Source organism: Silene latifolia, chromosome 8 (assembly GCF_048544455.1).
Source record: "Silene latifolia isolate original U9 population chromosome 8, ASM4854445v1, whole genome shotgun sequence".
Taxonomy (NCBI): domain Eukaryota; kingdom Viridiplantae; phylum Streptophyta; class Magnoliopsida; order Caryophyllales; family Caryophyllaceae; genus Silene; species Silene latifolia.
Window position 1 is genome coordinate 101,215,134 of NC_133533.1, and position 26,098 is coordinate 101,241,231.

The 26,098-nt window shown below is 38.3% G+C and overlaps 1 protein-coding gene, 1 long non-coding RNA gene and 1 other non-coding gene across 3 annotated transcripts in view; 2 read left to right on the plus strand and 1 right to left on the minus strand.

Moving 5' to 3' along the window:
* Positions 1 to 604: 604 nt before the first annotated feature.
* TRNAS-GCU (transfer RNA serine (anticodon GCU)) lies at positions 605 to 686 on the plus strand. Its single transcript has one exon. It is a non-coding gene; the product is annotated as a tRNA-Ser (tRNA).
* Positions 687 to 1,522: 836 nt separating this feature from the next.
* LOC141597139 (RING-box protein 1a-like) overlaps positions 1,523 to 26,098 on the minus strand; it is a 35,976-nt gene continuing 11,400 nt past the window's right edge. The window contains exons 2-6 of the mRNA XM_074417492.1: positions 9,366 to 9,730; positions 9,202 to 9,252; positions 9,051 to 9,110; positions 2,064 to 2,135; positions 1,523 to 1,959 (exon numbers count right to left, since the gene is read on the minus strand). Of these exons, the coding sequence (XP_074273593.1) occupies positions 1,922 to 1,959; positions 2,064 to 2,135; positions 9,051 to 9,110; positions 9,202 to 9,252; positions 9,366 to 9,522 (378 nt within the window). The 5' untranslated portion in view covers positions 9,523 to 9,730 and the 3' untranslated portion in view covers positions 1,523 to 1,921. The remainder of the gene's footprint in view (positions 1,960 to 2,063; positions 2,136 to 9,050; positions 9,111 to 9,201; positions 9,253 to 9,365; positions 9,731 to 26,098) is intronic.
* On the plus strand, positions 7,026 to 7,933 carry LOC141597141 (uncharacterized). The gene is made up of 2 exons (XR_012522711.1): positions 7,026 to 7,061; positions 7,620 to 7,933. It is a non-coding gene; the product is annotated as an uncharacterized LOC141597141 (long non-coding RNA).

Genomic DNA, 26,098 nt, shown 5'->3' on the forward strand with positions numbered 1-26,098 from the left:
CCATCAACAGAAAGTCATTGCTCATATTTTGTACGCTGTTAATTAAGAGATAGTAAACACGTAAACATGTGCAAGCCAGTCATCAAACCATATGACATGCAAACAAAATTAAGAGATACAGTAGTAAACACGTAAAGAAGCGAATCTTGGTTTCACAAAGGTCGATTTCAAAAAGGCATATCTCGAGTTTTAGAGCTCTGGCTAAAGCATGGATAATTAGAGGTGAAAGACAACATACAATATCGTACTATAATGGACCGTGGATACTGGAGCAACAATCTAATAAGAGGGTATTAAGACTTCCGCACAATACGTTTTACGTTTAAAACGGGGTATTAACTGGAATTTGTCATTTCTATAGTCGAACTTTGTTATTGGTATTTCTATAAAATGATTATTTTTTTCACTAAAATAAATAAATAAATAAATAAAATGGTTAATTTTATGTATAAATTACTAATGCACACCCTTACAAAAGAAAAATATTAATCTACACTTGAAGTATGTACTCCGTATATGTTAAGCGGATCTTAGCCCAAAAGTACTCTCCAAGATCTTTATGAAGATATATAAATATTTATGAAAGCGAGTAACACACAACAAAGACGCTTTGGCCGAGTGGTTAAGGCGTGTGCCTGCTAAGTACATGGGGTTTCCCCGCGAGAGTTCGAATCTCTCAGGCGTCGTTTTTTTTTTAAATTTTGTTTAAAATTTATTTTCAAGGATTGCGTTCTTAACTTGCGTCATTTTCATCAAACAAACGTCTTCGATTGATTAAGATAACAACTGCTAGAATTTTTATTCTTATTTTCTACGCTACGTCACTATTACGCTTTACCAAAACCATTATTTATAGGTCAATATAATTATATGGGAGTCTCAGGCGTCGTTTTTTTTCTTAAATTTTGTTTAAAATTTATTTTCAAGGATTGCGTTTTTAACTTGCGTCATTTTCATCAAACAAACGTCTTCGATTGATTAAGAAGATAACAACTGCTAGAATTTTTATTCTTATTTTCTACGCTACGTCACTATTATGCTTTACCAAAACTATTATTTATAGGTCAATATAATTATATGGGAGTCTGAGACAAATTAAAATAATCACATTAATTATTAATTATTTTGGGACTTGGGATCTCTTTCACAATAATGGCTCACACAGTCGTCTTTTATATTCTACGATTTTTTTGGATATGGAAGAAGTGACATTTTGTACATTTACATGTATGTTTTGCCTCCGACTCGTTAGTCTTCGAAACTGTTCCTCTTTTTAAATTTTATATAACTTTATTTTAGTAAAATATTTAAATAATAGTAGCATCTCATTAATTGTTCATTTTTTGATATTGTATTTTTTGCGGAGGAAAAAAATTAAAATTGAAAATTAATCCAAGAGAATTGAGTAGCGGTTAAGAAGTTTTTAAAGTAGCGAGGAACTGAGAAGCTCTCCAGGAACCATTGGGTTTAAGAACTTGTATCGTGACATTTTGGGAGTTATTTTCTGACTAATGAGAGTTAAATCGATCAAAATTGGCAAACTACATAACGAGCTACAGGCAATCTTTGTTGCATAGATGCATGTTTTCGCCACTTAGACCTCCGACAAATCACGGCACGTAATTCTAGACTAAAAGCACTCACTTTAAGGTAAAACAAGATTTGATTTTTTTTTTCACAAAATAACAGGTACGACACTTCGACATCATGTTAAATCTGACATCATGTTAAAACACTGTTATTTTGAGAAGAGCTTCGCCAACTCTAAAGACTCGCATTCCACAGATAAGGAGTTGTAGACGCTAAATGTTTCTGCAAAAAGTCAATTACTATTTAGATACTGATATGATAGAGTTCGACACTGCATTCTTCTTGCACATTTGACACACTCCGGATTCCAGCAACCAAATTGCAGCATGTTCTAGTGACCATACTTCTGAAACTCCCATTCACTGTTGTCTGATACAGCAGTCACATAGCACAAGTTTAGTAAATAGGATCAGTTGCAGTCAAAGGAAAAACCACCAAAGAAGAGGTCGGAAAGAAAAGGAATGCAGACATACCTAGTGGGCACACTTGGCGGGTTTTGAGCCATCTGCTGATGCAGTGAAAATGAAACGCGTGATTGCAGACTCCTGAAAAACACAAAAAGAGAATTGACAATCATGCCTCATAGTACAAGGTCACTTAAGCCACATATTGATAGGCACAGCCGCACAGGATGGCAGTAGAAACACCAAATAGAGCTTCGGTCTTTCTGGTGAATCCGAATCTTTATGTATAGCTCAATTAGTTATAGGGTTAATGGATTGGTCTCAAATGCAAGTCTTATATGAGACAATCTTACATGAGACCCTCCCCAATTCCAAAGTATAGTTGTATGCCAACATTTAAACAATCTCTTGATCAAATCATTTTGACCACTGACAAAAAAAAATCATTTTGACCATTCTTACAGATATTAAGATGTGGAAAATAATGGGAGGAACACTTATAACAAAAAAAGGATTTTTGATAAGCAGGCTAGGTGATCTCTCTTAATGTCAGCCGACCCCAAATCATTTTGGGATTAAGGCTTTGATGTTGTTGTTGTAGGCTAGGTGATCTCTTAAATATGGGAAACCATAGAGCAATTCAAAAGGTGAAAAAAAAAAAAAAAAAAAAAAAAAAAAAAAAAAAAAAAGAGAGATCTTCCAAGTACATGCGAAACAGAGCACCCATTAACATTGTGAACAAATAATAATGCTGGTATGTACTCACTCAGTCTTCAACATTTACCCCATATGCCATTTTTGGGAGAGGAAATTGAAAAGCAGGGATATATAGAAAAAAAGGAGGGAGTAGAAAACTGAAAAAGATAACATGCAATTATGAATCTAAAAGCTTGTTCAGCATATAATCGCCCCGCAAATGCAATGACCAAACTCATAAATAACTCAAAAATATTCACAAGTAACATTCTCGTACTGAGTAATGTTTGAAACTAAGTCTCTACTCTCTAGAGTTAGGAAACTCTCTAGGAAAAGTATCATCAATATAAAATGTAGACAGACAACTTGCAATATTACTCCAGTCTCTTCACACATATGTCAACATCAACAAAAAGATCCCAGAAGAACTTGCATCGTTAAATGTTTGCAGCAACTTAACCAATAAATTGCTCAGTATGCACAAAGAATAGTAGTAAGCTTATAGATTTCCTCATTAAAATTATCACTGATATTCAGAGAGAATTTAGCCGACCCCAAATCATTTTGGGATTAAGGCTCTGACGTTGTTGTTGTTGTTGTTGTTGTTAATGTATTCAGAAAGAATTTAAAAATACGTGACCAAATCGAGGGGACTCAAGTCACTCAACAAGCGAACAGCAAAACCGCAAGTTTAGAGGGAAGGGGGACCTAACGCTTTTTAGCCACAATTTCTATGGTCCCTATTAGCGCTTGCTGGCTAGGTGCAAGACGCCAAGCAAACATTGTGTAAAACAGACATATTAATATATTATCACTTAGTGAACAACAATACCCTCAAATCAAAGAGAACTAAACAAAAAAAAAAAAAATCTGTCTAGACAAACATGCTTTTGCAATGTTAAAATCATTTTTTCTTTGACCAAATATCGGCAGTCAATTCTAAAGTAACACATACAGAAAGTGGATTTGAAAAGCTATAAACTCGTAAATCTAAACTAGATTCTGGTCCAAATAGCATAAATGCGGCCAATCGAAATTAGGTAAAATGCGGTGACAGTGATCTCCTACTCCTAGCATAAACGAGACTAACGTTTCATGGTCGAATGCAGTCAATTGGTATTTATACATGTTGCCTCTTACCTCAAGGTCTTCCAACAAGATGGTACTTGATACCATAGTAAGCCAAAGAATACCACAACAGATCTTCCACTAAATCCTCTAACAATCTCAAAATAATCACCCACTCAAAAGTCGTATAATTTGGGCTACAGAAGAGAAACACAAGAATAAACTCGGAAATGGAATCCGTTACCCTTGGGCAAACTGATTCACCACAGATGTTCCAACTACAATGATGCTAAGTGCTTTACTTACACTTTGATAACTGATACTTCCTCCTTTTAAAAAAAAAATCCACATTGCCCATTCTTGGCTATTTCACAATATGCTTCCCGTTTTCTTTTCTTTATTGGGTATGTTTTTATGGGCAACGCTACAAAATTGTCGTCATAGGTAACCCAATAATTACAATAAATGCCTTCACTTATTCCAACTAAAATTTGTATAATTATATTTTAAGCCCCACATACCTAATTAACCCATCCCCCAACCCCTTTTTTCTTCCTGCCACCAACTACCAGCACTTCCCTCCTTGCACATACAATATAGGTCATGACGAAGAACCAAGACAAGCTCCGACCACACACAAACTCTGACCAGTCCTATCACGACCAACTTCTAACAAAATCTGATCAGCCACACAGACTACGACTACCTCCAGTTCCAACCAGCTCCCTCCACCACCTGCACTGAAGAGGTCCGAACATTCCAGAATAGAGCCGACCAGTCCCCGTCTCAAACTCCAACAGGTCATGGAGATTTGAATATTTTCCCAGAACTAGAACCCCTTAAAAACCAATGAAAAAAGAAGCCTGCCAGAGACACTAATTCACAAATTTCTACTCGGAAGAGATTTTTCATGTATACAGTGTTGCTTGTGGCGGCTGTTTGGCTCCGATGCCCTTGGTTGATAAGGGAAGCTGGTGTTATTGGGGGTTAGTAGTTAAGTGAACCTTTTTGTTCTCAACTCTTCCTCACTTGTTCTTTTACTTGAACAATACACTACATTTCTTAAGAAGTGTGCCAAATAGATATACATAAAACATTTACCCATTAAGAAAAGGAGGGAGTAAATAACTTGTCATACAAAAAGAAACTGAAAATAAGTGTACCAAACTACCAATCAAAGCATACTTCAAAAGAAACAAAAATTAAAGCAGTAGTGAGAGTCTGAGAGAGATCCAAATTCCTAATGTAATGTATTACTCCTCCGCTTTTTATTTCTTACCATTACATTTCTTCCACTTTTAAAAACAGTAACGCATTGACTGAAATACCCCTCTTCGCACTCACTCTCACCATACTAGTCACTAGCCTACCTCAAAGCTTCCCGATCCTCATCCCACGTAAACCAAATACCAACCAAAACCATCAACCGACGCGCCATCACAATTACCACCGACTTATCTCACTTATGCCCAACACAAGAGCCACTCGACTATCGCCTGTCCGTCCCACCACCAGATCTATCCAACCACCCCTAATCACTCGACCAACCACCTATACTACCTGCTGAGCAAGCACCATTGAACCACAACAAACATAGAAGCTAAACCCTCCACCACTACGCAACTCAGGAAACTACCACCACTAGCCACATGAAATGACAATTCCCATTGATATAGTTTACTTAGGTACGCCCCATGCTGACGACGGTGCTAAAATCGTAGATGGTCTCCTACCGAATGAGGCAAATTAAGTGGTGATATCGAAGTACTGGTTTGCAAGGTGGCTGTCTTGGTCGGAGAGGAAACATGGAGGTGTTGGTGTTCGGCGGGGTGGGGTTGTGGTGGGGGTGATAGGGGTTGGATGGGGTGGAATTTATTTATATTAGCAGTTTGATGTGTAGTAGTGGCACTTTTGTTATTCTAGAATATTCATTAGGGTACTTTGGTAAAAGTCAACAAAATAGTAGCCAAGAAAGGAAAGTACGAGAAGGGGGAAGAAAAAAATACACTTCAAAGGAAAGTGAGAAGAAACCAGAAACATACAGGTAGTATATTATTCCGACAGCTGCATCTTAATAAGTCAAGAGGGTTAGGACACATAGGGTAATAAATACGGTGTAAATAAATTCCATAAATAATTACCATAAGAACAATTCGCATCCAGTAAGAGAAAATCCAGAAAAATGATGAACTTGCAGTTTTTTCCTTGATAGTCTACAGTACTCTCCTTCTCTCCTTTCTTTCGTAGCTTTCTCAATCAACTACTGAATTGTTGTAGAGGCCGATAAATACATAATTACTTTACCAGCAGCAACCTATGAAAACTATCCTGTAAGGCTTAAAATACCATAACCTCCTAAAATCTCACTCTATAACAGGATCTCAGTTCCCATTGTTGCTGTCATAAACTTGGCTGCAACATAATACCAACATTGTTATCTTTACTGCCAAATTACAAATTATCTATCTCCCACATCACCACTTCTTGACAATTAGGTACTAGACTCTACTAATCGCAGAAAATGCTTACACCATTGCCACTACTACCCAATAGCATTGCTAGGACGATTTCACGTATGGATATTTGGCTGATGTAGTATTCTTGAAATTCAAGTTCTGAAGCGACAAGGACTTGGTCTTCAAATGGAAATTAGCTACTGACTGATGGTGTGGTCTTGACTCGAAAGAAATTCAAAAATGAGTTAGCCCATGACAATAGTCAGGCCCGTCTAACTATGGGCGCACTGTGTGCACTTGCATTGGGCCTCAAATTTTTGGGGCCCAAACTTCAGGGTTATACTAATTTGAAAAAAAAAAAAAAAAAAAAAAAAAAAAAAAAAAGTTGGTAATTGAAGGAGCCCGTAACATCTACTCCAAATTCCAATTACTAACCTAAATCAATTCCTAAATCTAATCCTTCCCCAAATAAAATTATTTTCCTTCCCAGAAATATTAAATCTACTCCTTAATCTTCAACCTATCTAACGTTTCTTTGTTCTAATCATTTAAGGATGATTATTCCAAATCAATTATTCACAAATCATTCCAAGTTTTCAATTAAAACTATTAGAATCAAAACTTTGTCAGTTTCATTTGTTGGCAAAAATCGCAGATTTACATTTGAATTCAAACGAAATTGGTAATATACTAATATTTCTTCTTAATTTTGATGAATTTTAATGTATTCAATCATAATGTTAATGATTAATGAATTTAATGATAATGCATTGGTATTGGAAGTTGGTCGAGATCGATCAAATGTAACGCTAATACTTCTGATGTTCTGGAATCCGGCATCAATAAGGTTGTTTTGTTTCATTGCATATCTCTATTTCTAATATCATGTTACCTAGAATAAGAAAATTTGATTCTGGATCCGAAAAACGGAAGAAAAAGAAGCGAATAGAACAGTTAGTTCATTCCCAAAAAGGCGCACTTGATAAATTATTTTGATTTTTTCCTCTTTTTAGTCAGATTTTATTTTCAGTATGATTTTTGGATAATTCCATTTTGGTGAATATTTGTATGTATTTTCAATTTGAATTTAAATTTAAATTTAATCGAGTGTCGAAGAGTTATGGCTGCTAGTGAAGCGTTGTCGTTTAGTGTAGCTTCAGTAGTTGAAGATGTTCTTCAACAGCACGAAAATCGTCCCTCTAGACGTCTTGATTTAGATTCCCGAAGAGCTGAAGAGCTGAGGAAGCTGGTACAACTCTCTCTCTCTCTCTCTCTCTCTCTCTCTCTCTCTCTCTCTCTCTTTTTTTTAAAAAATTGTGCATTCAAATTTAGTTGGTGTAATTTTTTGAAAATGTGATTAATGCAAAAAATGTGGTTTTGATGATTGAATTATGTATGTATATAGCTTTAAGGAGATATGAAGCATTCAATTGGCTTGGGAAGATGGTGGCAGTAGTAGTTGCGAAAGATCTACCAGCGGAGCCGTCGAAAGATCCTTTGCAATGTGTTGAACAAGGTTCAACCTGGGGCTTTATCAAAGGTGATTATAGTTTAGGTTGATTATCTATCTAGCTTTGTTAGTAGTTTACTGTATTGGATTGGTGGTGGTTTGCTGAATTATGTATTGGATTATAGACGAAAAACTACGCGAAAGAGTCGCTTTTCAAATAATTTGTAGATTTCATTAATATTTTATATAAATGTTATTTGATTTGTAAATTTTAGGCCTCATTTCTTTCTTTTGCACCGGGCCTCCACTTTTCTTGAGACGGCCCTGACAATAGTTTACATAAGCTAAAAGTGAGGTCACCCCTTTGCGTTTAAAGTTTAAACGTCAAACTTGTTGGTGACAGACATGCCAGATGCCATTCCAAACCCAAGAGGATGCTAACGGAGAAAATCAACTTTCTTGCTCATACTGAATGAATTGAATTATGTGTAGGGTTCAGAATTTAAGCCAACTCATGTGAAACCCAACAGTTAATCACCTACAAGCCGCTCATCATATGCTAGTCAAAAGTCCTAACAATCCCATCTTGCAAGATGACAGTTTGTCCAAACTCTAGGAAATCCATCACTGGAATGATTACTTTATTGGACCTTTCTCCATTATCTTGGAAAAGTAAGGAACAATGTACATTCTCCAACTCATCTGCCAAGTCATATACATAGTAATATCTTGGACCTCAAACCAGTCACTCCACAACAAAAAACAAGTCCTTCACGACCACTACGCTTCATTTTACTCGTGATAAAATTTACAAGGCTTATTACAGCCATACTAAATCGCAACCAGCTAATGCCCTCACCAAAATCGCCTCTTCTAACCATGATTGGTAACTACTAACTACTTTAATCTCGGTATGCTTCAATCCAAGCATAATCCGACTTGCACGGTGGTTTATGATATAAAACAGATGACATGGATGTGAACATAGCACGTAAAGCAAACATGGAAAGTACAATAATAAGTAGGGTTAATAAATAAAGAGTCATTTAGCGTAGGATCCCACATAGATTGTCATCCCGTTCCCTAGCTTCCTCTCACGTTACTTCATAGTTCATATTATCCAAGACAATTCGTATACAAATATTTCCTCGGCTAATCAATGATAGGGTAACACACGTACATATATCCAATGGATAGCAATTTTACACAGTTCAACTGCCCGACTATCAGAACACAGTCCACGCAAACCATAACAACGATTATCGCCGCTAACTCCTAAACTATCAATCATAGATATTCAATTATGTTACAAGGAATCACGGAATTACTAACACCGACTACGGAGTAACAAAACAAGTTAAGAAGTAATACGAGAGAAGAGCATACCCCAAGCAACAGTACACTCCTCGCTCGTAGCACTAGCTTGATTAGCTTGACACTCAATACCTAATCAAACAACAAAACTTACAATCAATCCTCTTAATCAACAAACTAATTTCCCTAATTTCATCAAAAACAAACGAGTTTTCAGACTTACAGAGATCCATGATGTGGTTCCTGCAAATAGCACAGTTATCGACGACAATATCTGCGCACATAAATCACAAACATCATAACTAATACGCAAATTTAGGGTTAGGGTTAGGGTTTATAAGAAACAATTGAAAAAATTAGGTTAAAAAAAGAGGGGGAAAATCAAACCCCAAGCCCAAAGAGCAACGGCGTTCCACTTTTTGATCTCGAAACGCTTGTTTTTCTTAGCAGAAGAAGAAGACGCGACGGCGGTTGCGGCGGAAGAAGACGGAACGGTGGGATCGGAAGGTTCGTCAGCGGCGACCATGGTGATGTCGGTATCCATCGACGCAATGTTTAATAGTCGAGGTTTACGGTTGAGAGACGATGGGAAGGGTAACGGAACGTGAGGAGTGTGCTTTTATAGGGTCAAGGTTTATGGCTGTGACTTGGTCACGGTTTTCAAGGATGTGGTAATATTACTCCATAGTGAAGTCATTAAGGACACTTAATGTAAGGAAGATGTTACGGTTATACTCGATGTATAAAATCTTCTATACATCACCAATTGAAAATTAACATGTGGCGAATCTATTAGTAGCTATAGAAGGAAACAATTTGAGGAAAAGATAGAGAGAAAATTTTAAGAGCCTTTATTAATTTGGTATCATGAATTCATGATTAATACTAGATTTAATGCCCGTGCAATGCACGGGCCTAGATTTAATATCGTCTTATTTAAACTTTCTTTAAGGCTGACAATAAATTATATCGTAAGAAACAAAAAAAATTCAAAATGATTATTTGACAATTTTTTTTATTAGAATCATGATTTAAACTAAAAGAATTAATGTTTATTGTTGAGCCGGATCCTATCCTCAGATTTTGATTTGTATGCGGGTAGTTTTTCTGAAAGAGCCGTGTTTAGGAATTAGGCATATATGGAGACTTTTTTACATTTATTTTCATAATTGTGACCTCTCTTGTTCTCGAGTCTAGCTTCGCTACTGATCGTAGTTATACTCAGCTCGTCTCCCTTACTCAATCCTCATGTCTTAAAACGTTCGAGCATTTTGATCGAGAACATAAAACCCAGCCAAATTACGTGCATCCGCCTAATATTAAGTTTTATCTTTAAAAGAACTAATGTGCCCTTCATTAAACTTGACCCGCATCTTCTTTTTTATCCATTATTTTCCTTCAATGTTAATATTAGTGTGCCTTCAAATCATTTTCATTCGCATTTTGTGAAGTGCTTCATGAGAACTCTAATAGAGCCCTAAATTGTATTTTACAATTCTTCTGCTGCCCAAAACTTCAATTTGCTGCGCCGACATATTACAGTGTCATATACCCTACATATGAGGAGTGTTAATATAAGTGTATAATGTGTGACCGTAACTACGAATAAAAACATGTCTCTTTTAAAGTAAAATAACGATAATTACCTTGTTAAAGTTCTACTATTAGTAAAATCTTCAAAAGCTCACCCAAGCATATTAGAGTTTGGATGGGATAAATAGATATCAGTCTAACAAAAGCTACACGAAATCAAACACCCCTTTCTTTACATATATATACATTGCTACATATTACCCTCCGTCTACAACTTCTTCCAAAATATAAATTCATGCACATTTCTCGTCATTATTTTGGTTACGGGAAATATATTTCAATCTTGACTTATTTGTAGTTTATGTAGAGTTGCAGCCGTATAACTACATTCGAAATGGTTTCGTTTGATTATGTTTCGTGATTTATTCAAATATTCACGTAACTGTTAAAAATAGAAGTAATTGCAATTCTTGCTTATGCCCGTCTTATGTTAAGACGTCTCACGACCTCGATTCGATATTCCTTTTGAACATTATTATTTAAATCGTTTCCGAGTGTCGGGAAAACTTGTGACCGTCTCAATTATGAATTTGTGTAGAAGTAAACATGTCTCTTCAAAAGTAAGCAAATAATGGTACTCTCCAAAAGCTCACATCTCAATATAATACTACTATTTAAATATCCTAAACCTCTCTATAGATACAACTCTTTTTCGGATGTCATAACCTCTATAGATTTTCATTCCGATAGAATTTTATAAATATTAGTAAGAAGACTAATGAAACTAATATGAACTTACGATGATAGAAACTATTAGGAGCATAAACTAAATATAAACTTTATATAAAAATTTGATTTAACTATGTTCTAAACGTTCGTGTTGTTTATCTAAACTCGGAGAATGATTTATCCGGCTCTCTAATATCGCTTACATTGTTGAATTGGTTTAATAGAATAACAAACTAACATTCGTGATTTATCTGACTTCTTTTTATCAGAAACACCTAACATGATTAAGTTAATTCAAAACTTTATCTCTAATTAACTAAATTCTTTTAACTCTAAATCCATAAAAGATAATGGAGGCTATATGATAGCGTCAAATAGAGTCGAGTCAATTAAGTGTTGTTAGGTAATCTAAGTGGCCAAATGGAGTGTTTTGTCATTGAAATAAGGAAGTTTTGGTTTGATTGCTTGCTTGAGTTAGCTATGATTTATAGGATACAAAGGCGCGAAGTCAACTTAAAAAGTCAACCAAAGTCAAAGCCGAGCGGTCAACAAGTCAAGGTCGAGACAAGCTTCCAAAGTCCCGACCCAAGCTCATAGGAACGGGATAGATTCATCGTGAAGAACTCTTTACCAACGGAACCAAGACAAAGGGGGATCAAGGTGATGACAATCAAATGAAGAAAAAAAGCATCAGGCCCCAACCGCAGCCTGCGGTATGCACCGGAGCATGCGGCTACCACCGGAGCCTGCGGTACAGGCCGGAGCCTGCGGTTTTGACTGTCTCGCAAAATTAAAAGACCGTGTTTTGTGGAAGTTGAAGGCCCATCTCGGTGTTTAACCTAGAAAGGAGTGCAGCCATATATATACCCCATGTTTTGAACTCTCCCATAATCATCTAATTACCCTAATTATTGAATAATCCTTAGAAAATTTGTAGTAGCAAGAACAATTTATTTGGCATTCAAGTTGTAATCTTTCTTTGTTTTTGGGTTTTATGAAGACTATGGAAGGCTAGTTCTTCCCTACTTGGTGTAATCCATTGCAAGCTTTCATCTTTATCATTGTATTGACTCCTTAATCTCTACTCTTTCATTTATTTCAATTTCTAAGTTTGAATGTCATGATGAATGTTTTGTTGTGAGAAGTAATTACCCTTGCCTCTTTTTCATTCATCTATTGCTTGTTGTTGCAAAGTTGCTTGCTTTTGTAATAACTTGTTGAAGCATCTCATGATTGTTGTTATCTTGGTTTAAAGTATCAACCTTTGTGAGTAGAAATTGATTGTATCATAGGATTTGTTGGTTTAAACATTTCTTTGTGATATCCCATTTACTTTCCTCTTGGTTTTGTTCTTCATGCTCTTGGTTACAATTCTTACATGGTTTAATGTTAGAATTTGTAGTTGAAGTAGGATTATCATTGTTGGCTTAGATAGTGGTAATCACTTGCTTGAGGATTGTTGTTGGGTAAATGAAAACTAGAGAGAAAAGAGTCTTGCTTTGAGAAAAGTTGGAACTTGTAGGATTGCACCAAGTCCTCCTAAATATTTGAACCATCTTGCTCATCAAGTGCTTGTGTTATTGCTTGTTAGAATAGAATTGCAAATTTCACTTTGTTTCATGTCACAAATCAACTCCAAAAACCCCCTTTTTATGTCTCTCTATTGTTGGCCATTGTGAATAGTCATTGTTTGTCTATAGCTTTGTCTTTAATAGTCAATAGTTTACATTTCAAGTTCTTAGCTTAAAAGACCTTCTCTTGGGTTCGACCCTTGCTTGCACTATATTACTTTATCATTTAGAGTAGTCTAGAGTATAGTTTGGTTTTACAAATTGTTAATTTGGTACGCTAATTCTAGTATTTTAACGACCTAGTTTTGTGTTTATCAAATTTTGGCGCCGTTGCCGGGGAAGGCAACATAGCTAGAACTTGAGTTTGTGAATTTATGTTTAGTTGTTTTATTACTCCTCTTGTTGTTAGAAGTAATAGGAAGTTCTAATTTGTTTGCTTAGTGCGAAGGTTTATGTTTAGTTCCCCTCAACACGGTGAATCAACTTCCGTGGAAGACGACGCTTTTGGTGCCTATTCTTGGTTATTTACTAACCCTTGGTACCAAAGAGCACAAAGAGAGAATAGAGAAGAAGAACCACCTTTAGAAGCCCCTATTGAAGAAGAACCTATTGAAGTAGATCCAATTGAAGTGGAATACCCTCCAATGGCGAATGATACTAGAACTATTAGGGAGCTCCGGGCAAGAAATTATGACACTCAACCTCTTTGCATTGCCTACCCACCCATGGGGGCTAATGCCAACTTTGAGTTGAAGGGCTATTTCATTCACAACCTCCCAAAGTTTCATGGACATGCGGGGGATGACCCAAATCGCCATCTTTCCGAATTCCATATGATGTGTGAGGGTGCAATCCCAAATGGTGTCACGGAAGATCAATTTAAGTTGAGAGCTTTCCCATTTTCACTTCAAGATGCGGCAAAAGATTGGTTGTTTTACCTTCAACCGGGTACAATCCGTACTTGGAAGGACATGAAGGCGGCTTTTCTTGAGAAATACTACCCCGACTCAAGACATAACCATGCAAAGAAAGCCATCACTTCTCCGGAGCAAGATGCAAGTGAGAGCTTATATGAGTATTGGGAGAGATTCAAGAAGCTAGTTGCTCAATGTCCTTACCATGGCCTTAGTGGTGATGACCTTTTGGTCAACTTTTGTGATGGCCTTACCGTACAATACCAAATCATGGTTAATTCCGCTACGGGTGGTGGAGTTGACAACTATTCCGTGGCGGAGGCAAATGAGATCATAGAAAAGTTGGCCGCTAGCACAAGGAACTATGGAAGAAGCCGAGTGTCAAAGAATATTAACTCCATTGAGACACCTTCTCCTTCCTCCCACAAGCTTGAGAAAACCGTGGATGATCTCACAAAAATGGTTGCTCAACTAGTGGGGAACAATCAAGGAGGAGCACAAGGATCTAATGTGGAGTGTAACTTTTGTCAAGGTCCACACCCAATGGAAACTTGTCCCATCATGGAAGAGCAAGGAATAAGCAAGGAGAATGTGAGTGCCATGATGCACGGTCAATACAACTCTAGGAACCCCAATGGGGGAGGGTATTATAAGTATGATCCGAGCGGCAATACTTACAACATTGGGACAAAGGACCATCCAAACTTTAGTTGGGGAGGAGATACCTCCAAGAGCTTCCAAAATGGTCAATTTAACCATTTGAAGAACTCCAACTCTCAAGGACAAAACTCCAATTACCAAAGAAACAACAATCATCAACAATCCAAGGGAGGATCCTTCCAATTTGGAAACCAAGGAAACCAAGGGAATTTCCAAGGTAACCACAAGAACTTCCAACAAGGAGGGGGCTCTTCCTCCCAAGGAAATGAAGATTTGTCTACAAATGAGATGTTTAAGATGATCATGAAAGGGCAAGCCGAAAATACCAAGAGGTTTGACAAAATGGATGCGGACAAAATTTCAAGTGATGCTAGGGTAAAGAACCTTGAAATCCAACTTGGCCAACTTGCACAAGAAATGGCCAAGAACAATCAAAGGAACTCTAACTCAATTCCATCTACAACATTTCCACCAAAGGAAAATGCAAGCTCCATGACTTTGAGAAAGGGGAGAACCCTAGAATCTCCCCCGAAGAAGAAGAGAAAGGCTAAGTCACATGAGAGGGTCATTCACATTGAAGAACAAATTGAAGAAGAGCTAGTGGTTGAAAAAGAGAAAGAGACACCATCTAAAGCTAATGGGGAAGAGGAGAAGAGGCCCTTGAGGAATGACAAAGAAAAGAGTGAAAGCAACAAAACCAAGGATCATGTTGAGGAGATCGAGAGAGAATATGTTGTGGAGGTACCTTTTCCTAGTGCTCTCACACATTCTAAAAGAGTCGCAAGAGATGAGGATCTCTATGAAACTTTTAGGAAGTGTGAAGTAAATATCCCTTTGCTAAATCTTTTGAAAGGTGTACCGAGGTATGCAAAGTTTCTCAAGGAACTTTGCACACCTAGGAGAAGCCCAAGGAAGGGAACCCAAAGAGTATGGGTAAGTGAACATGTCTCCGCAATTTTTAAAAAATCACTTCCCAAAAAGTGTGGCGACCCGGGAATGTTCACCATACCATGCTCTATTGGGGACAAAAGTTTCACTCATGCTATGTTAGACCTTGGTGCATCAATCAATGTTATGCCATATGCCCTCTATGAGACTTTGGGACTTCCACCATTGAACAAAACCGATGTAGTGATCCAACTTGCGGATCGCTCAAACATATACCCAAAGGGGATGGTGGAGGATGTGTTGGTAGAGGTAGATCACTTAACCTTCCCGGCCGACTTCTATGTTCTTGACATGGAAGCCGACTCGAGGGCCACTCCAATCCTTTTGGGGAGGCCTTTTATGAAGACCTCTAAAACCAAGATTGATGTGTCTAATGGGAACCTCACTATGGAATTTGATGGAAGGAAACTCACATATAACATCTACGATGCTATGAAACAACCTAGCGATTCACATTCATGTTATTTCTTAGACATCATTGAACCAATTGTCTCTCAAATTTATATGTTGTGTCAAAGGGACCCTCTTGAGGTGGCCCTTACTAATGATGTGGAGCACGAGGGTTTGCGTGTAGTTTTGTCTCAAGATGTGCAGGAAAGCCTAGAGGAGTTGGAGAAGGAAGACCCTCCAAAGGAAGCACCTAAAGGGGAAACTCAAGAAAAACTTCCAGACTCCCACCGGAGCCTCCGACCCACACCGGAGCCTGCGGTACCCACCGGAGCCTGCGGTGTGCACCGGAGCCTGCGGGATGTTCCTGCCTCAATTGAAACTTTAGCTTTTCAAGAACACACATCCCTTTCACCCTTCCTCCCCTTAGAAGCCAATCTTGAAAGACCACTTCCCTCTATCTTAAAACCTCCAAAACATGAACCAAAACCTCTCCCAAATCACCTCAAATACATTTTTGTGGGAGAAAACAATACCCTCCCATTGATCATCTCCAACAAACTCAAAGATGACCAAGAAGAAATATTGGTGAGCATGCTCAAGAAACATAAAGAAGCATTTGGATGGAGCATTGCGGATATTAAGGGGATAAGCCCAAGCACTTGCATGCACAAAATTCGATTGGAAAAGGATGCAAAACCCGTCCGGCAACCACAACGGAGGCTTAATCCACCTATGATGGAAGTTGTCAAGGAGGAAGTTATCAAACTTCTCCAAATGGGTATTATCTTTCCAATTAGTGACTCCCAATGGGTAAGTCCTACTCAAGTTGTGCCAAAGAAGGGAGGGGTGACGGTAGTCAAAAACCCTCAAGGGGCATTGATCCCCACCCGTTTACAAACGGGATGGAGGGTGTGTATTGATTATCGCCGCCTCAACCAAGTCACTTGGAAGGACCATTTCCCCCTACCCTTTATAGATCAAATGCTAGAGAGGTTAGGTGGAAAAGAGTACTATTGTTTTTTGGATGGATATTCCGGGTATTTTCAAATCCCCATTCACCCGGAGGATCAATCCAAAACAACCTTTACTTGCCCATTTGGTACTTATGCTTACCGCCGCATGCCTTTTGGATTGTGCAATGCCCCCGGCACTTTCCAACGATGCATGATGAGCATTTTCTCGGACTATGTGGAGCGTATTTTGGAAGTCTTCATGGATGACTTCACCGTCCATGGGGACTCATTTGACTCGTGTCTAGACCACCTCGCTATGGTCCTATCACGGTGCATAGACTCTCACCTTGTTTTAAATTCTGAAAAGTGTCACTTATTGGTGAGTAGCGGAATCGTGTTAGGGCACATAGTGTCGAAAAGAGGGATTGAGGTGGATACGGCAAAGGTGGATGTGATTAAAACCTTACCGTATCCATCTAATACTCGAGACGTGAGGTCGTTCTTGGGACACGCCGGTTTCTATCGAAGGTTTATTAAAGATTTCTCCAAAATAGCTAACCCCTTGTGCAAACTTTTGCACAAGGATGTGGAGTTCGTGTTTGATGATCATTGTAGGGAAGCATTTGACTTGTTGAAGGAGAGACTTATATCGGCCCCAATCATTCAAGCACCCAAGTGGGATCGGCCTTTTGAGATCATGACCGATGCAAGCGATTTTGCCATTGGAGCCGTATTGGGACAAAAGGATGACAAAGCTTCATATGTGATTCAATATGCTTCATCTCTCTTGAATGATGCTCAACGAAACTACACCGTCACCGAGAAGGAATTCTTGGCGGTGGTATATGCTCTAGAGAAGTTTCGCTCATACTTACTAGGAGTCAAGGTGATTGTCTATACCGATCACAAATCCATCACTCAACTTGTGAGCAAGAAGGACACCAAACCAAGATTAATGAGGTGGGTTCTCCTACTTAGTGAGTTTGACATAGAGATAAGAGAGAAAAAGGGATTGGCAAATGTGGTGGCCGACCACCTAAGTCGACTACAACTTAATGATCAACAAATGCAACGAATGGGGGTAGTCGATGGGAGTTTGCCTCATGAATCTCTTTATAGTTTGAGGATGACGGAGCCATGGTATGCCAACTTGGTAAACTACATGGTCACCAAGAAGTTTCCCACCTCCCTTTCATCTAGTCAAAGGAACAAGATCAAGTCCGATTCTAGGTTCTATATATGGGATGAGCCATATTTGTGGAAAATGTGCCAAGCTCAAGTCATCCGCCGTTGTGTGCCGGATGTAGAAATCCCATCCATCCTAAAGCATTGCCATGAGTACGCTTGTGGGGGTCACTTTGGGCCGCATAGAACGGCACGTAAAATCCTTGAGTGCGGTTTCTATTGGCCCAAGTTGTTTAAAGATGCTCATATTTTCGTTACTACTTGTGATAGATGCCAACGTTTTGGCAACATATCACGTAGGAACGAGATGCCCCAACAACCGATGCTCTACTTGGAAATTTTTGATGTTTGGGGAATAGACTTCATGGGGCCATTCCCTAACTCCTATGGATACATCTACATCCTCTTGGCGGTCGACTACGTGTCTAAGTGGGTGGAAGCCATTCCCACAAAATGTGATGATGCAAAGACGGTGCAAGCATTTGTCAAGAGCAATATATTTTCAAGATTCGGCTTCCCAAAAGCCATTGTGAGTGATAGGGGGACCCATTTTTGCAACAAGGTGATCTCCACCTTGCTTCAAAAATATGGTGTGCTTCACAAAGTTTCTACGGCATATCACCCCCAGACAAATGGCCAAGCGGAAGTCTCTAACCGGGAGGTTAAACAAATCTTGGAAAGAACGGTCAATCCCGACCGAAAGGATTGGAGCAAGAGGCTTGAAGATGCTCTTTGGGCTTATAGAACGGCCTATAAGACCCCAATCGACATGTCCCCATATAGGCTAATTTATGGGAAGGGATGCCACCTTCCCGTAGAAGTGGAGCACAAAGCCTATTGGGCAATCAAAGCATTTAATCAAAATGTCGATGAGGCGGGATTGCACCGGAAGCTTCAAATACAAGAATTGGAAGAACTTAGGCACAATGCCTATGACAATGCTAGCATCTACAAGGAAAAGGCTCGGTCTTGGCATGACAAGATGGTCACAAGAAGAGTTTTCAAAGAGGGAGAAGATGTGTTGGTTTTTCAAAGTCGCCTCAAGAATTTTCCCGGCAAGTTAAGGTCAAAGTGGTATGGACCTTACAAAGTCAAGAAGGTTTTTCCCCACGGAGCGGTGGAGGTGGAAGACCCGACCTCGGGGAAAGTGATAAAGGTAAATGGGCAAAGGTTGAAGAAGTACTACAAAGGAATCGAACTACAAGGTGAAGAGGATCTTCTTTTAGAAGATCCAATTTATAAAGATTGATTCTCCAACATTGACTAAGTCGAGCCATCGACGTTAAACATACGGCAACCTTTGTACATATCCTCTCTTTAGTGTAGAATTTACCGTTTTCCATAGATAGAATTTAAATTCTTGTCATTTTCAATTCCGTCATTTATATTATTGTCAATAAAATGCATTAAACATTCAATGAAGTTACTAACATTCTTTTAAGTAATGAAGGATTTTGGAAGTAATTTTTGAAGAGAATCACGGAACACGGATGGGGAAATACCGAAGCAAAGTCATAGTCGGGTCAAGCATCAAATGAAACTCACCCAAAAGTGATCAAAAAGCTAAGGAAGTAAAACACACAAAAAAGTCGGAACAGACCCTCACCGCAGCCTGCGGCTCCCACCGGAGCCTGCGGTCCAGGCCGGAGCCTGCGGCCCCCACCGCAGCCTGCGGTTTTGACTGTTTTGTTTCCAAAGCTTAAGAAAAAAACCCGACTCACCCCTTGTTCCCCTCATTTGTGTCGACCAAGTACCAGAGCAACCAACAACCTCATCCCTCAAAATCTCACCAAATCCCTCCTAAATCACTCAAACTTCCAACAAATTCACTCATCCTTACTCCAATCTTTTAATTTCCCTCTTTAACAACCCTTAATCTCTTCAAAATCACTCAAATTTCAGAATTTCCCCAATTTTGCTCAAGAACCCTAGAAAATCCGGGTATCAATTGAAGCTTCAAGAGGAAAATTTAAGGGTCAAGAAGGGGTTTACTAGCATCAATTAACAACAACAAGCAATAATTTGTGGAATTCGGGGAGGTATAACCACCAAACCAAACTTTCAATGCTTACTTGGTTTTTAATTCGAAAATTAGCTTAGTTTAGTTAATTATTTGGATTATTGTTGTTTATTTGTTGTTACTTGTCTTGTTGGTAGTAAAATTTTTCTGGGTAAGGTTAGAGGAATCATCAAAACACCATTTACACTTTCCTTAGGTTAGTGCACTCAAGGTGTTTGTTGATTTGCCTCAAAGAGTGCAAAACAATTTTTGAGTGATTATTGTTGTTTGTAGTCTCTAAATTCCTTGTAGGAACAATGACAAGAACAAGAGAACCTACTTCTAGGAAAGGTAAGAGACGAGTGGTGGAGGAGCCGGAGGAAGAAATTGAAGAGGGTAGTGAGGATGAGTGTGAGGAGGTATACATGGGGTGGGAAAACATGACCGCCAAGCACAAAAAAATTCATGACCGACTAGTAGAGCCTAGACGCCATCCCCTTATTACCACCACTTTTCTTGATGACCGCATTTTGGAGACCCTTGGGTTCATGAAAATTGCTAGGCCTATGATGAGGAAGGTTGGACTTGAGTACTACTTGACCGATGATGGTTGGCACGACACTTACCGTTCCTATGCTTATGAGTTCATTTCTACGGTATCCGAGGAGATTGTGCCGGAGAGTGGTGAGAAAGTTGTGAAATTCCGTTTGAACAAGAATTGGCATACGGAGACCTATGACACCATTAGGAAAATACTTCATTTTTCCATACCCCCTTCCGACATTGTTGTGGCCCCGGGTAGACTTGAGTATTTGTGGGAGGAGCTAACGGGTACGAGAGTCACAAACAAAGATGACAAAGTTTCTCAAATAACCAATCCCGTCATCCGTTTGTTAGGCCGTTTTCTCACCTCTCTTTTCACTTCCGTGGGTGAGCCCACAAAAGTCAACCGAACGGTGAGGTCTTGGATTTATGCCATGTTGCCGGAAGGAGTTGGATGCCCGGATTGGGCTAAGCTCTTCATTGATTCTTGCATCAAACATCGCACCAAGCAAGGGGGTGGAAAAATTAACCAAGGTGGGTTAATATCTTTCTTTGTGGATCACTATGATGGGAGTGTCCCCGACAATCAAAAAGTGAACAAGTGTGGGGGATTTAATGTGTACCATAGCATGGCTCTTGAGAAATACAAGATGTTCCACACTCTTAGTACAAGCCCCTTGAGAGGAATATGGTTGGGAGCACATGAACAAGGCTACCTAATTCTCCCTAGGCCACCACGCTCCCCAATACCAAGCGGGCACATGGCACGTGAATTCTTTTGCCATCCCGATCCGGAGGCACCCAACTTGTTAGCTCAAAATCAAAAAGGAAGAGAAGAAGAAAGAAGAGAAGGGGAACATGAGGTTCACCACCTTGAGAGTACTTCCCACCAACCCCCCTTCTCTACTCACACCACCCATCAAGACACCCCTATGTTTGAAGCGGGGGGAAGCTCCACCCCGGTTGCCCCTTGGCAACAAACTATGTATGACTACTTCAAAGATACAAGGGAGGTTTTTGCCACTATTAGTGGAAGGGTGGAAGAGAACCGGGCTTGGCAACAACAACAAACCCCAAGATTAGAGAACCTAGATCAATGGAGAAGGGTGGTTGATGAAAGGGGAAAGTTGATAGAGGAGGCCGCATCGGCTCAAACGGTCATGATGAGAGAAATGATTGCCAATCAAGAGGCTAACCGTCTTTGGCAACAACAACTTGACCAAACAATGACGGCCAATGCGAACATGTGGAAAGAGCAAAATGAGTGGAGAGGCCAAATGGACCACCAATTTGGGGTCCAAAATGAAAGATATCATGAATATGTTCAAGATTCATACCACGATGCAATGACCCAAGAGGACACCCTTGGGATAGTTAGTGGACTATTTGGCATGTCTCTTCACCCAACAAACCCACCCTCTATCACCCAAGAATTTGTGGACCAAAGCTATGCCCGGGCAACAAGAGAAAGAGAAAGACGAGAAAGACGATGGGAGAACCAAGGCACCTATGATCAAGGGGGTGCCTCGGGTTCTCATCCTTGAAGAGAAAGTTTGTGACTCCTCCACATTGAGGACAATGTGGAATGTAAGTGTGGGGGAGGATTTTGAAATGTAACATATGTAAATCTTCTTGTTGTTTAATGCTAAAAAAAAAAAAAAAAAAAAAAAAAAAAAAAAAAAAAAAAAACAACGAAAATCCCGGCTAGGTGAAAACCCACAAGGGTGGGCGCCTAGGCAAGATTGGGAAAGGTGGCCGAGGACGGAATGAAAACCCGAAAGGGCATTCCGGGCAAAATGAAGAAATGAGTTGCGAGCCACCATGAGAGGAAAGGAAAGCTAAGGTGAAAACCCGAAAGGGCACCTTAGGCAAAATGAGGGATTTTCACAAAAAAAAAAAAAAAAAAAAAAAAAAAAAAAAAAAAAAAAAAAAAAAAAATTGAAAAATTGAAAAATGTAACACCAAAAAGATGGAGGGATAAGAAGGGGGTGATAAGGAGGGTTTTGGAAGGAGGTTAGGTCTAGGATTTAATTTCTTTTGAGTCACAAATACTTGTCCCAAATTGGTGGATTTTTGTTTTGGCTACTTTGGTTGTTGATTTGCATAGGAGTGTGGCCAACCAAGTAGCATGTTCATACTTTGCTTGGAGTGATAAGGGGGTGATATAAGTGGTGTAATAGGATGATTTAGGAGTTGTTTAGGCCACTTTGCTTCCACCTTGGGATAAGGTGAGAGTGGCCACCTCTTGTTGGTGATATAAGAAGGGTGGAGTTGAGTAATGAGTCGGAGTTGGTGGTATGTCGTGTCTTTGTAAGAGGGAGTAATAAGGAGGGGGAGCGAGAGAAGAGAGTGTGTAAAACTTTGAGTCTAGATTTTTTCGTTTCAATTGGTGGATTGTCTAAGAGGGAGTTATAAGAAGGTTGTAGTGAGGGAAGAGTGGTCAATTGCACCTACACTAGTTCTTGGACTTCGGCAAGTGCTTGTTTCGGGTTTTACTCGGGACGAGTAAAAGTCTAAGTGTGGGGGTATTTGATAGCGTCAAATAGAGTCGAGTCAATTAAGTGTTGTTAGGTAATCTAAGTGGCCAAATGGAGTGTTTTGTCATTGAAATAAGGAAGTTTTGGTTTGATTGCTTGCTTGAGTTAGCTATGATTTATAGGATACAAAGGCGCGAAGTCAACTTAAAAAGTCAACCAAAGTCAAAGCCGAGCGGTCAACAAGTCAAGGTCGAGACAAGCTTCCAAAGTCCCGACCCAAGCTCATAGGAACGGGATAGATTCATCGTGAAGAACTCTTTACCAACGGAACCAAGACAAAGGGGGATCAAGGTGATGACAATCAAATGAAGAAAAAAGCATCGGCCCCAACCGCGACTGCGGTATGCACCGAGCATGCGGCTACCACCGGAACTCGCGGTGACAGCCGGAGTCTGCGGTTTTTGTCTCGCAAAATTAAAAGACCGTGTTTTGTGGAAGTTGAAGGCCCATCTCGGTGTTTAACCTAGAAAGGAGTGCAGCCATATATATACCCCATGTTTTGAACTCTCCCATAATCATCTAATTACCCTAATTATTGAATAATCCTTAGAAAATTTGTAGTAGCAAGAACAATTTATTTGGCATTCAAGTTGTAATCTTTCTTTGTTTTTGGGTTTTATGAAGACTATGGAAGGCTAGTTCTTCCCTACTTGGTGTAATCCATTGCAAGCTTTCATCTTTATCATTGTATTGACTCCTTAATCTCTACTCTTTCATTTATTTCAATTTCTAAGTTTGAATGTCATGATGAATGTTTTGTTGTGAGAAGTAATTACCCTTGCCTCTTTTTCATTCATCTATTGCTTGTTGTTGCAAAGTTGCTTGCTTTTGTAATAACTTGTTGAAGCATCTCATGATTGTTGTTATCTTGGTTTAAAGTATCAACCTTTGTGAGTAGAAATTGATTGTATCATAGGATTTGTTGGTTTAAACATTTCTTTGTGATATCCCATTTACTTTCCTCTTGGTTTTGTTCTTCATGCTCTTGGTTACAATTCTTACATGGTTTAATGTTAGAATTTGTAGTTGAAGTAGGATTATCATTGTTGGCTTAGATAGTGGTAATCACTTGCTTGAGGATTGTTGTTGGGTAAATGAAAACTAGAGAGAAAAGAGTCTTGCTTTGAGAAAAGTTGGAACTTGTAGGATTGCACCAAGTCCTCCTAAATATTTGAACCATCTTGCTCATCAAGTGCTTGTGTTATTGCTTGTTAGAATAGAATTGCAAATTTCACTTTGTTTCATGTCACAAATCAACTCCAAAACCCCTTTTATGTCTCTCTATTGTTGGCCATTGTGAATAGTCATTGTTTGTCTATAGCTTTGTCTTTAATAGTCAATAGTTTACATTTCAAGTTCTTAGCTTAAAAGACCTTCTCTTGGGTTCGACCCTTGCTTGCACTATATTACTTTATCATTTAGAGTAGTCTAGAGTATAGTTTGGTTTTACAAATTGTTAATTTGGTACGCTAATTCTAGTATTTTAACGACCTAGTTTTGTGTTTATCACTATAATACAAAGTGCACTCGTTAATTAAACATTACATACAAATTCTAAATATAAAACTATAGACCTAGGTGTGACTTGGTATCCATATTTATAAGCATATTCATCATTGTTATAGAATATAGAATTTGTGTACACTTGTGGTAGAATTTGTACCTATTATCAAAGGGATGCATAGTCATTTATTCCTATGGATAAGTAAGATTCATTAGATTAAATAATGCTACAATATTAAATACTCCGATCCATATAAGACTAAGAATTTGATCTTTGATCTTTACTTACAAACTACTATGTTATATAAGAATTTGTTCAACATACTCGCTCCATCCTGGTTATTTATTTTTCTTTAGTTTTGATACAAAAACTAAGGAAAGAGAAGGGTGAACAAATGACCGGGACGGACGATTAATGTATACATACATACAACCATAAGGGATGAAAATTTAATTTACTTGATCTACTATACAATATGCATAAGAGAGAAGGAGATTGAGAGCCGCTATACGTAGGTCGAAGTGGCGAACTTCTCATAGCTAAGGCTATAAGTGATGAAATAATATCTATATTTATATATATAAAAGATATCGTTGTTGTAATGTTAGATATGTTAGATATGGCTGCTATGCGGTCTTCATCTTTCCCTCTCCATTGTATTATTCTTTCTTCTCCGTCTCCAAACGCGTATTTAAAGTGACAATTTTAATATCTAACTTTTATCATTATATTAACTCGAACACTTCATACAACGTATTTTAACATGTTTCAATGACTTAACATGTTTGATAATTTGATAATTTCAAAAAAACATGTTTCAATGACTTAACACGACAATTTGATAATTTAAGATCCTATTTTTTTTATTTTTTTTGAATCTATTCATATGTACATACTACGTATAATAGTAGCTTACTCCCCTCGTTGTCATGCTATTTTATTATAATTATTATTATGTCAGAAACGATGAACCAGAAAAAATTATTATGTCGGAAAAGATGAACCGGAAAAAAAAAATCAAAGGTAAAATCAAATATTTATCTTTATACATGATACTACCTAAATCCCATATAAAGTCAATAAAAAACCTATGTCTGAAACTAACCCAAAAAAGAGTTAACCATTAATCACACCAAAAATTTGCGAAAGGCCATGGCAGATCCATAACCTACTTTATGGGGTGCACTTTTAAATTTTAAACATTTACATCAAACGTGAATAATAAAAAGTTAAAAACCTTATAGTTATAATAAGATACTATAAAAAAACGACATACAATTCTTCCCATACATAGCATAGGAATCTCTGTAACATTGGTTGTATACTTGTTTATTACCTACACATTAAAAATATTTCATTAGTATCATAAATTAAACGTACTAAAACTGAAAGAAACAAATAATCGGAATGAAACTAATGCTAATTATTTTCCGTATTAACTTTCAAAATCATCAATATTCACGCAACTAAAAAAACAAAGAAGAGCAAATACAATATAGAAGAAGGATACAATAAATAGAATTGACGTGCAATTGTGCCTCAATTGATTTATCTATTTATATCTATTTCAAGGTCAAGTGTTTTAGTCTATATAAGAGTATAAGACTCTTGGTACAATTAGAAGTTTTAAAATTGTAGACTTTTCTAATTCTAA